Source organism: Phascolarctos cinereus, unplaced genomic scaffold, assembly GCF_003287225.1.
Source record: "Phascolarctos cinereus isolate Bilbo 61053 unplaced genomic scaffold, phaCin_HiC Scaffold_4;HRSCAF=312, whole genome shotgun sequence".
NCBI classification, from domain to species: domain Eukaryota; kingdom Metazoa; phylum Chordata; class Mammalia; order Diprotodontia; family Phascolarctidae; genus Phascolarctos; species Phascolarctos cinereus.
This window is the reverse complement of record NW_027555847.1, coordinates 678,108,469-678,120,016: the sequence shown is the minus strand read 5'-3', so window position 1 is coordinate 678,120,016 and position 11,548 is coordinate 678,108,469. Positions and strand designations below refer to the sequence as shown.

General features: G+C 54.3%; 1 protein-coding gene across 1 annotated transcript; it reads left to right on the top strand.

The window, feature by feature from the left end:
• Positions 1–5,031: 5,031 nt before the first annotated feature.
• Positions 5,032–11,233, top strand: TMEM59L (transmembrane protein 59 like). Its single transcript, XM_078154149.1, is given in 9 exon segments — positions 5,032–6,577; positions 6,579–6,593; positions 6,829–6,934; positions 7,261–7,397; positions 8,221–8,373; positions 8,669–8,750; positions 9,063–9,159; positions 9,894–10,011; positions 10,363–11,233. Coding segments are annotated over 9 exon segments (1,245 nt in total). The 5' UTR covers positions 5,032–6,190; the 3' UTR covers positions 10,513–11,233.
• The last annotated feature ends 315 nt before the right edge of the window (positions 11,234–11,548 follow it).

Below are 11,548 nucleotides of genomic sequence, written 5' to 3'. Positions count from 1 at the left end.
TAGCACCGACAGCCCAGAGCAACGTTTTTTTCCCTCTTAAAATTTTTTTAAAGTTTTCGTTTCTACTTTCTCCCCGCCCCCATCTCCGCCCGATTTTACCCTCAGCCTGAGGTCTCTTCCTCTGAGCCCGGGACCCCCATTCCCTTCTACTCTGTCACGCACACACCACACCCCAGCCTGTCCTCAGGCCCTTGGGACGCCGGCTCTGAAGCAAAATCCTCTGCAATAAACAAACATTAGGGGGGGAGGGGGATTTCCCGGCTGCTCCTCGCCTGTAGCTGGGTCCCGGCAGCCCTTTGATAACACTCCCTCCAGCTCTGTTCATAGCTCCAGGGAGCCGTGACCCCGAGGGGCGATGGGGGCACAGCTCCATCTGGGTTCTCCCCCTCAAGTTGCCCAGTTACTCCCATTCCGGGGTGTGTGTGTGTGTGTTGGGGGGAGGTTTGGCGCAAAGGCTGCCTGCCCACGCCTTCCCCTGGAATACACGCCCGTTGTATCCAGCCCGTTCCCCGGAAAGGTTCTCGACCCAGGCAGGCTAGCTTCCCTCCGTTTGACGTGGCTGCTCCCGGCCCCGGCCCCCCGGGCTGGGTCCTAGCCGGGCCCCGCCTGGAGCGCACCCCCAGCCAGCCGGGTGTGGAGGATGGGAGGGAGGGAGGAAGCGAGGGAGAGCAGGCCGACTCGTGAGTGCGCTCTTGGGGCACCTGCCCCCTGCTACAGCCCAGAGCCATAGGTCTTAGAACCTACTGGCCGCCCAGGGTGAGGATAGGGAGACGAGAAGAAGAGAGGTTTTATTTTGAGCCCCTCCCTCTCCTCAGCTCAAAGGGAGCTAAATGCAGCCAGGGACTCGGAGATTTGAATGCGATCAGTCACCCGCCAAGAGGCTGCATTGTACAGAAGTTCGAGACTTTATCCATTTCCCCAGCTCAGACCCTGCAGATTCCCCCTATTTCACTTCCAGCCTCGTGGATCAGGATTGGAGAACCATGGGCGCGTTAGTCCCGGCCGGTCAGCGGCGCTGACGTGAAGACTCGTGGGCACCTTGCCCTGCAGCCGTGTCTTGTGAAAGAGCCGGAAGATGGAGGCGGCCAGGGGTCCCATAGGAGGCGAGAGCGGGAGGCGGGGGGCGTAGAATAAGGAGACCAAGAAATCCGAGGGTTTAGGAGCGCTTCGGGGTTAGGAACCGCAGGCAGAGTTTGGGGGATAATACCCTGCCTATGCAATCATAAAGCTGGAAGAGACCTTGGAGATCACGTAGTCCAACTCCTTCATTTTACAGATAGGTAAACTGAGTTCCAGAGAAAGAAAGCGGCTTTCCAGCGGTCAAACGGTGAATCAAAGGCAGAGCCACGACTCAAATCGAGGTTTCCGTGAAGCCCACTGCCAGCACCATCCAGCGGTGACCACCAGCAAATTGGGGCGGACACAGCACCCTCTACTGGAATTAGGGAAACTCCCGGGTCCGGGATCATGCCTAAGAAAGGGAGAAGGGAAGGAGAAAAATGAGTCTCTCCCCCCTCCCCCCAGCTTGAAATCAAGTCAAACTGGAGCAAAGAGGAAAGATCATTCAATACAACAAACATTTATTAAGTGACCACTTTGTGCTGGTTCTGAAGATATAAAGACGAAAGCCCAAGAGATCCCTGGCGTTGAGGGACTTATATTCTACTGCGGAGAAACAGGAAAGGTGAAGGGGGGAGGGCACCAACAACTGGGGGGGGTAGCTGGGTCTCACCCAATAGGTGGTCACTGGAGTGATCCTGAAAGTCCTAGAGGAAGCACTTAATAAATGCTGGAGTTCATTATTTGACTTACTTTTCCTTCTCTGTATAAGGAAGAGGTTAAACTAAATGACTTTCAAGGTCTTCCCTGGTTCTGATTGATACTCTTTGTTCTAAGGTTCCCCTGAGCTCTGACCTTGCGTTCTAATGGCTCTCCAGCTCTGCTTATTCTAAGGCCTTCCCAGCATTGACCAAGGGCCCTCCAAGCTCTGACATTTTGTGTTCTAAGGCCCCTCTAGTTCTGACAGTCTATGTTCTAAAGTCCTTTGCAGGTCTGCCATTCATTGTTCTAAGGCCATAACATTCTGTTAAGACCCCTTCCAACTCTGACATTTTGTTCAGAGGACTCTTCCAGGTCTGACATTCCAAGTTCTAAGAACCTACCTGTGTTCAATATTTTATGTTTTAAAGGTCCTCACCACTCTGTTGAAAAGCAAATGTGTTAAGGAACATCCCATTCAACAACACCTACAATGTATAAATTGATTACACACTTACAATGTGGGTATAAAGAGGCTGGACTGATTGTTGGGTTCATAAGCCTCAGGCTTTATAGGATAATAGAACTGGCAGATACTTTAGGGGTCACCTAGGCCTGATCCCCTCATTTTATATAGATAGTTTCTTGAGAACAAGAATGATAAGTTTTCATTTCTTTCTTTGTATCCCCAGCTCACATAATTCTTGACACATAGTAGGTGCTTAACAAATGCTCATTGACTGATAAAGAAACTGAAGCTCAGGGAGGTTGGTGACTTGCCCAAGATAGAGTCCAAATTGGGAAGTCATCTATCTGAAAACCTAGTTTTTCTTCTACTATGCTAGCTATCTCCAAGTAGGAAATATTTCCCATATCAGTCTGGGCAACAACAGCTTTTCCTACCTCACTTTCACCTACTTCTCCTGCTGTGCCACACCCCTGCCCCTCAGGCAGAAGGCAACATTTAGGCACTCCAGGATCCTTCTATCTCTCTACTTGTCCTGGGGCCTGCCTGCCAAATACCAGCAAGGTTTCCCAAATACTTATCATCTTCCTGATGATGAGTTGGGTGACTCAGTGGATAGAGCCAAGAAAGACCTGAATTCAAATGTGGCCTCAGGTGCTTACTAGCTGTGTTACCCTGGGCAAGTCGATTAACCCTGTTTGCCTCAGTTTCCTTATGTGTAAAAAGAGCTGGAAAAGGAAATGGCAAACCACTCCACTATCTCTGCCAAGAAAACCCCAAATGGGGTCAGGAAAAGTTGGTTGGGAACCACTAGAACAGCAGTCCTCTCCCCTATGATTGAGCCTCATTCCGGTTAGGCAGCTGATTTTTACTCTTGGTCAATACAGGGTCTTGCAACTTTTCTTCACCAAAAGCGGGCTTGCCCCGACCTGCAGCAGCTATGATTTTTCGCTGTGCTTTGGGGTTTCCTCCTCTCGCCCCAGATTTCAAACTCCTCTGCCAGGTCTCCAGTGGCCCAGAAGAATAGTCTGGGACTGGAGGGGTTCAGTTTTCGACTTCTGGAGGCTGCTTTAACCCCCTCCCTTCACTGAACCCAGGGAGTAGGAGAAATTCCTCAAATATTGACCCAAGTCCTCGAAGTCTGGTTCCCAGTTAGGAGGAATTCGTCGCCCCCGCCTCCTACCCAGAGCCATTGCCCATTTCTCTCCAGCCCTGCCCCCAAAAGAGGTCATATCTGGCTCCAGACCCTGGTCCGAGGAGCCAGGATCCGGCGGGATTTCTGGAAAGGGCCAGGACGCGTAGATCCCTCTTCTCGGGTTCCTAGGCTTCTCTCCCCGTAGTTCAAACCAAAGCTTTCAGCTGAGCTAGTAAGGGAAAAACCCTAGGCCTGGGTCTGGTCAGGCATACCCGAGTAACCTTAAGCAAGTCTCCCCACCTCCCAAATCTCTTTATCCATAAAGGAGGTGGTTAGACCAAAAGGTCTCTGGCCAGGGTTTTCTTGTATTTCTGTGCCAGTGGAGGTCCAGCGCTCCCGGGCTGGGTAGGGGAGGGCCCACAGGGCACCAGCTTCATAGTCTCTCTTTGGGAAAGCCCTGACAGGCTTTGGGACCGGCAGATACCGCGGGGCCTTAAGCTCTCTGGAGTGGAGCTTCTTTCTATTATAGGATTAGGACAGAGATTAGGTTCTCCAGCGATTTAGGTTCTGCAGCGGTTCTTGCTGATTCAGAGAGCCAGCCAGGGGGCCGGGCGGTGGAGGCTGGTGCAAGCAGGAGGTCGGAGGAGCCCGGGGCGGGGGGGGGGTGAGGGGGGGGCTGTGTGTTGGGGACTACGTGCGTTTGGGAGGCGCAAAGCTGCTGGAGGCCTTGCACAGGGGGTAGAGGTTGAGTTCCTCCCCCCGCCCCATCTGGGGTCCCGGAGAGAAGAGGAGCTGGAGGTGGGCAGGTGAGGTCGAAGGGACTACTTCGGGCTGCCTCTGTTCCCTCCCCCCTGCCTCCACCCACTTTGAGTCCTGGGGTGGCTGGAGCTCCTCTCTGACCTCTCCACTCCCTTTCACTCCTTAAGCTGGCTGCCGGAGGCCTGGGCTGGGTGAGTGGCGCCGAGGTGGTGCAAGGCCCTGGGCTTCCACCCCCTACCCCCGGGGTGTCAGCACTCTGGCCTGGAGGAGAGGGGGTGAGGGAGGACAGACGCGGGCTCTGGACAAAGACTAGCTTGTCCAGATCCTGGAGCTTGTCCTTCCAAAGGGTGACATCAACTTTATGCTGTGGCCGTGGGGGAAGGGGAGGGAAAGAGACACCCAGTCTTTTCCCGGATGGCTTGACTGTGTCGCCCCGACGCGGCCCCAGGGAGTCGCCTGGACACGTGCAGCTTTGTTCACAGATCTTCTTCTGGAAGCACGACTCCGAGGTTACTGCTCTGTAAAGAGCCCAGTGGCCCGGGACCCAAAAGCATCCTTGGTTCTGGAGTTCCAGAGCCGTCGGGGAACGGTCTTTGCCCAGAAGTTGATAGGGTCTTCCATTCCTGAAGGACCTTGTGGCCCCCAACCCTGTTTTAGCTTAGAAACGTGCGAGGCGCCCCTGGGGGTAGGAAGTGGGGGGGGGAGGAGGGGAGGAGCAGAAGAAACTTTCCCTCTTAAGCCCCTGAGGAATGTCGGCGGATTTCCTGAAATCCGACCCCAGGGCAGCGCAGCGTTCCCCTGCCCCCCTCACCTGGACTAGCTCTCCGGGGTGTGGGGGGGAGGTGGGGAGCGGTGAATTGGGAAAGAGAGGCGGTTGCTGCCCAGAGGGGAGGCAGCTGCTACGGCTTCCTGGGGGGAAGGGAGAGCTCACCTGAGCCCAGGACCACGGAATTTAGGGTCCCTTCCTTTCGCTGCTTCCCACCCACTTTTAGATTCACATTAGGCCAATCCGTGAAACAGGGAAACTGAGGCAGGAAACAAGGGAACGCTTCTTCAATGCCTTCTCCAGGCGCTTGACTCCAATCACAGGAATTGGGAGCGAGTGCTTGGAAGAGAGCCTTCTTAGTTGCTCCACCGTCCCCGAGCTGATGTTGAGAAGAGAAAGGGGAGGCCGCGAACCCTGGGGAGGCCGATGACCATGCAGCTCCTGACTCCCGCTCCCCGCAGCTTTGGGGCGAGACAGGAGACCAAAGCCAGATGTGCGGGCTTGCAGGTTACATTCCAGCTGCGCCCGACACAGCCGCGGCTGATTAAGCCATCTGGGGACTGGGCGGGGGGAGATGAAAGGCGGGAGCTGGGCTGGGGGAGGGGGTAGTACACCCGGGCTCCCGCCAGGAGCCAGCCCCTTTCCTTTCCCCCAGCTCCTCTCTTTCCCTCCAGCCGGAGGCACCTTTGGCGGCCTCTGACCTAGGGCATCTCCCTCCGTGTCTGGAGTCAAAAGTTTCCGCCGAGAGATCAAGGGGCGGCACCTGCGCACGTGGCGGGCTGCAGAGCCTCTTTGGCGTCTGGGGCCAGCCTTGAAAAAAAGGTCTGGGAGGCTCCAGCTCTGCACAGAACTGGGACCACCTTGCCCAATTCTGGGGCTCCCACGGCAGGCCTTACACCGTCCGGGGGCTTCCCTTTCCCAAGGGAGGGAAGGCCAGGTTTTCCGCCACCCTAGAAGCAAAGAGAGTGAAGGGAGCTCTCTTTGGAAAGGGTTCCTCAGTGCTAGGGATAGGGAAAACCGTAAGCTTCCTAGCGTCTAGGGCCAGTTCAGGACAAATTGCGAGGTACATAATACTCCTGTCGGGTATGGTGCCCTTCACTCCTATCTCTCCCTGCTTTTTAATCTATCATATTACCCCGCCGATCCATCCGACTCAAGGGTCCAAGGAAGAGCCGAGAGACGACCTCCGGCCCTGCTCCCCTCCCTTTTCTCCTAGAGTCTCGCAGCAATTCTGGAGGCAGCGATGGAAACCCCCGGCTTCACGTGGAGGAGCTAGGCAGCGACCAGTGGACCGAAGGGAGGATAAATGGCATGTCCCGGCCCAAGAGGGTCTCCTAGCTCCTTTCTAGCCTCCTCGTTTTCTCCAAATTCTTTGCCTCCTGGTTCCTGGTCTCCATCTCTCCCCCCCCCCACTGTCTCCCAAGCTCCCTTGCTCAGGGACGATGACGTCACACCCCAGCCCCCCGCGCGCCCCTCACTGAGCTGCTGGTTCTGTCTCTGGCCAGACCCCACGGGCCCCCGGACCCCAATCCCCGCGCTCGCCATGGCTGGCGCCGAGGTCCTGATGCTACTCCTGCTGCTGTACCCTGGGCTGCTGCCGCTTGCCACGGCCGCCCGTGGGGACCCGTTCGCCCAGCAGCTGGGCCCCACCAGCTCGTGCCAGATGCAGTGCAGTCTCTGGATTCCTCACGCGGGGGGCGGCGGTGCAGGTGAGAGGTGCGGGTGTGGGTAAGGGCAGGGGGCCTCTGACCGCCTGGCGAATTTAAGGCCCTGGCCGGCCGGGGCTAGAGCGCGTCCCATTTTCCACCAGCTGCGTGTTTGCGGTGGGAGGTCAGGCCCCAGGGCGGGGCAGAGCTGGGGGCCCAGCGCTTGTCGGGGGCCCATCCGTGCCCCTGCGGTCATGGCGGGCCTGGGCGCCCCTTTCACCCTTCTTGTTGCCCAAAGGAGGAGCTGCAGAACGCCTGCGCCCGGGGCTGCCGCCTCTTCGCCATCTGCCGCTTTGTGACGGCCAGCACCGAGGCCAACGTCACTCTGGCCGAGTGCAAAGCAGGTGATGAGGAGTGGGGGGTGGGATACCCGGAGCAGAGAAGTAAGGAGTGGAAGAACCCTTCTGGTCAGAATGCGATGGGGAGTAGGGATGGGGGGAGGCCACTACCTGTGGGATGGTCGCTACCTAGTGTGACCTCGTACAACTCACTTGCTTTCTAGAGGCCTCAGTTCTGGAAACAAAAGAGGGATTTTTAGAATAGAGGATCTTTCAGCTCTAAATCTTCTAAGTGAGCCACAGGCTGGGGAGGGACACTGGCCCTTCCTTAGGCTGGGAGCAGCATGCAGACTGGGCAGACATTGAGAATTCTCCCCCGTTCCCTCCCAAAGCCTGTCTGCAGGCCTATGACCAGGCTCGAGAACAGCTGGCGTGCACTGAAGGATGCTTGAGGCAGATGCCTGGTTCGCAGAGACCTTCATTTCCACCTCTACCTTCACCTTCTTCACCTCCACCTGAGCACCATAAGGTGTGAAGACAGGTTCCTGGGAAATTGGCTTCATTTCTGCTGCAGGGTACAGGGGAAGGGGGCCCAGAGAGGCAGCTGGAAGACCTGGTTTTAAGTCCAGATTCTGCTAATAAATGACTTGGTGACCATGGTCAAGCCACTTCCTACCCTAGTTGTCAGTTTTCCCGTCTGTAAAATGAAGGGGTTGAAGCCAGTAGGTCTTGCATTTCTGACATTGTAGTTTGATGTCTCACTTCAGTTCTCACAGTCAGCCAGGCACCAGGTTCTCTCATGAATTTTTGGGGCAGCATTTCTCCCATGTATTCCCCCATTTATCCTCCCATGATTCCTACCTTAGTCTAGACCTCTGAATCTCTGGCCTGCTCTATTGCAGCAAGCTTCTACTTGACTTCTCTGCCTCCAACCCAACCAGACAGGCTGCTACAATCATTTTTACCAATCCCAGGCTTTGATAACATCTCTGTCCTGCTCAAACACTCTCTGTGGCTCCCCCTGGACTTCAGGAGAGGGTTTATGGTCCCTAGTTTGGTAGTTTGGTCCAATCTTCCTCTCTTGTTTATCCTCTCCCAGCTCCTTGTATATGTCTAGTATTCCAGCCTATCTGGGCTCTTTACTGGCCTCCATACCTAGCCACTGGAAAATATTTTCTCTCTTTTCTCTGCCTCTTCTATATATATCCTACCCATCCTTAAGGTCCAGCTCAGGTCCTCTCTCCTCCAAAAAGCCTGTCCTATTTAGGTGGTTGCATGATTGCTACCATAATGATTTGGTGACTTATGTCTCTTTTTCCTCCTTTCTCCCATCCCTTCCCCCCACAATCTAGAGACAGAGACCAGTACCTCCATCTGACACCATTTCAGTGACGGATGTCTTATCCAATCTGTGTAATAAGTTGATCAGCTCAGCCCAAAGCTTCATCTCCTCCACTTGGACCTACTACCTACAGGCAGACAATGGGAAGATGGTAGTTTTCCAGGTGAGAGTGGAGGGAAGGTAGGTGGTGAGTTCCCCATCATGAAAGGTATCCAAACAAATGGATAGATGATGTAGGAGGGAGTTTTTGGGTTAGATGCTCTTTAGTGTCCCTCTTGACTCTTAGATCCTGTGGTTTTAGAGTGGGAAGAGATGAGAGGGATAGGAAAGAGAGCCCCCCCTAAGGACACTGAGCCTGGGTATGAGTCAGCTAGCTCATGGGAGGGTATGTTCAGAGCCCCAGGCCTGCTGTGGCCCTCTGATGGGCACTCCTGTCCTGTCTTTTCCCTCCTGGCTAGTCACAGCCTGAGATGGACGCACCTAACCCAGAAGCAACTCAAAACCATGCCGAGGTGACCTTCCCAGTGGATCTCCATCCAGGTGAGAAATAGGGGCAGCTGTCCCTGAGCAATCTCAGCATTCCTCTTTCCATGTCTCCTAGAGCAAGGGAGGCAGAAGATATGCGGTCCGACTGTTGTCCAGACAATTACTTGTCCACTTCTCAACCATCCATTATCTGGGGTCTCAGGCCCCACTTCCCAGAATCTCCAGCCTCATCAACCCAGAGTCTCAGGGCCCACTAGCTTTGGGTTCTGGAACCCTGACACTCTCCAGTGTGACTGAGCATTGCACAAGGGGATATGTTCCAAAGGGCTCACTCAGCAGTGGGACCTTATCCTTTTGCTGTCCTAGGTCCTAAAGAGAAAAAAGTGAAAACTAAAGGCAAAATGACCCAAGAGACCTCCACGGACTCCCAGCCAGAACACAACTTCCTGGGCTGCATGTCCAAGTAGGTGCAGGGCTTTAGTGGGGAGGCACTTCTGCCTGGGCCTCAGTTTCCCCACCTATAAAACAAGGGGGTTAATGCATCTTAAATTGTGGGTCGAGTGAAGGCCACAGTTTAAGAAGCACTGAAGGGGTCAACAGTGGAAAAAGTTTAAGAAGCCCTGGATGACCTCAGAGGTCCCTTCCAGCTCTGGACTTAGGATGCTCTGGTCCTGTGATTCCTGACCTGAATCTTGTCTAGCCCTGTCTCTCCATATGAGGCAACACTGTTATAGCTGAAAGAAAGCCAAGAGCCCTGGGTTCAAATCCTTTCTCTACCATTTACTACTTCTTTGACTTTGGACAAATAAGTTAACCTCTCTGATCCTCAAGTTTTTCATCTGTAAAATGGGGCTATTCTTGTCACTCAGAATTGGGGGAAAAGTGAGTTATTATTTTGCCCCACCCCTCTACTTAGACATGGTCCATGACCTATCTTCACCCCCTCCCCATGATTAATTGGAAACGGACTTATTTCAGTCCCACTTCCATGATTAATACTCAGTCGTCTCTTCCCCAAGTGTATGAGAATATCTTGTTGGTCAAAGGATTCGCGCTTGGAGCCCCCTACCTCACCCTGGCTCTCAGCTTGGTTCTCTTCCTTTGCCGTGTTGTTGATCTGACAGAAAAGGGCCTGGCCCTTCTTCCTGCTCACAGCCTTGTCTGAGACCATGCCATCTTTGGGGGGCTGGGGTGTAGGCGGTCTGGATTGCCCAAGTGGATCCTGGCCTCCTGCCTCCTCTTTTCGGTGTTTGTCATGCTGTGGCTCAGCTGTGCCAGTCTTGTGACTGCACCAGACCAGCACATCCGGAACCAGGTATGTGGGCGTAGGAGGATGGGGAGGGGAGATACTGAGTGTGCTTCCTGGTCCTTCAATGATCTCAGTCATAGCCTTTTTCATGCCCAGGATTTTTTCTTATCCCTTCCCCACAACCTGGGTCTCTCCTCTTCTCCCCTTGCCTTTGAACCGTAGGATTTCAGATTTGGAAGTTCCCTCTGAGAAAATTGAGTCCAGCCCCCTCCCCAGTGCATGAATCCATGACGGGTGGGCATCTCTGCTCTGCTTGAACACTTCTAAGGATGGGGAGCTCATCACCTCATGAGGCAACTTGATCTTCTCCCCACACTGGGAATTCTGTTCTCTTCCTTTCCTACCCACCCCCCACAGCCACTGAGCATCTCTGGGGACAAGAATTACTTGGATAACCTGGAATGGCCCTTGGCCCCGGCTCCTGCCCCCATGGTAGCCGTAGCTGTGGAGCCCCGGGAAGCCGGCTCCTTGCCCCTAAAGGTGGAGATGGACCGTACAACTCTCTAAATCCCAGAGCACCCTGGAGTTGGAGTTGTCCCTTTCTGCAAACCTCAACCCATGGAAGCCTCAGTGATAAAGGGAGAGGGAGAGATTCAGGGCTCCCACCCCTCTAGGACAGCTCCCCCACCCCGACTCTGCTGCCCAATCCTTCTAGGCCTGGAAAAGTCCCCCTACTGGACCCCAAGGAATAATCCCCAAATAGTCCCCTTCTTCTCTAGTACCTGTTGTCCAGGGATATGTGAGTATGAATGGGGGGGATGATTTGGTCTGAGTTGGGATAGGGCAGGAAGAGGGTCTTGGCTTCTTCCTCCCCACCCTTTCCCCTTTTACTCATCCTACATTACTCCCAGCCCAGTGTAGCTCAGCATGTGAGTTTTGGCCCAGCCTTCCTACCCTTCCCACCCTTAGCCACTCACCCAAAGGGCATCTGGACCCAGTTGAAGCTGATTTCTCTTCCCATTCCCTTCTCCTTTACCTCCACCCTAGATTAATTTATTATTATTTTCTAACTTGTGATCCTCGGCCCCTTCTGACTCATTTTCCTCCCGGTTCTCTTGGGCTAGAGTTAGTTGGGGGAGGGGAAGGTTCTTGGGAACCCCCCCTACCCCACCTCCCAGTCTCCACCATTCAGTGACACCAGGCAGCTAGCTGGAGGCTGGCAGTGGATGGGGCCAGTTGCTGGGGTGAGAGGAATAATAGGGAGTGAATAAAATCTTTATAACTGACATTTTGAGTCAAGAATTTGTGGTCTCTGTATTTGTGTGTGTGTTCGCCTGGGCCATGAAGCCAGGGAGGTAGGAAATAGAAGAACCGATAAGGCTCTTTTCAATGTTCAGGAATGACTTCTCCCATTGACTCTTCCAGCATGGAGCCCTGGCTACTCAGCCCCATGCCAAGGTCTTGGGGAGGGGGAGGGAGACATGCCTGGGGAGGCTGAGGCAGGTCATCCAGTGTGCCAGACCTGGGGGAAGCACTGAGGATGCATGAAAGGCAAAAAACACAGTTCCTCCCCTCAGAGTACTCCCAATCTAATGGAGAAGAC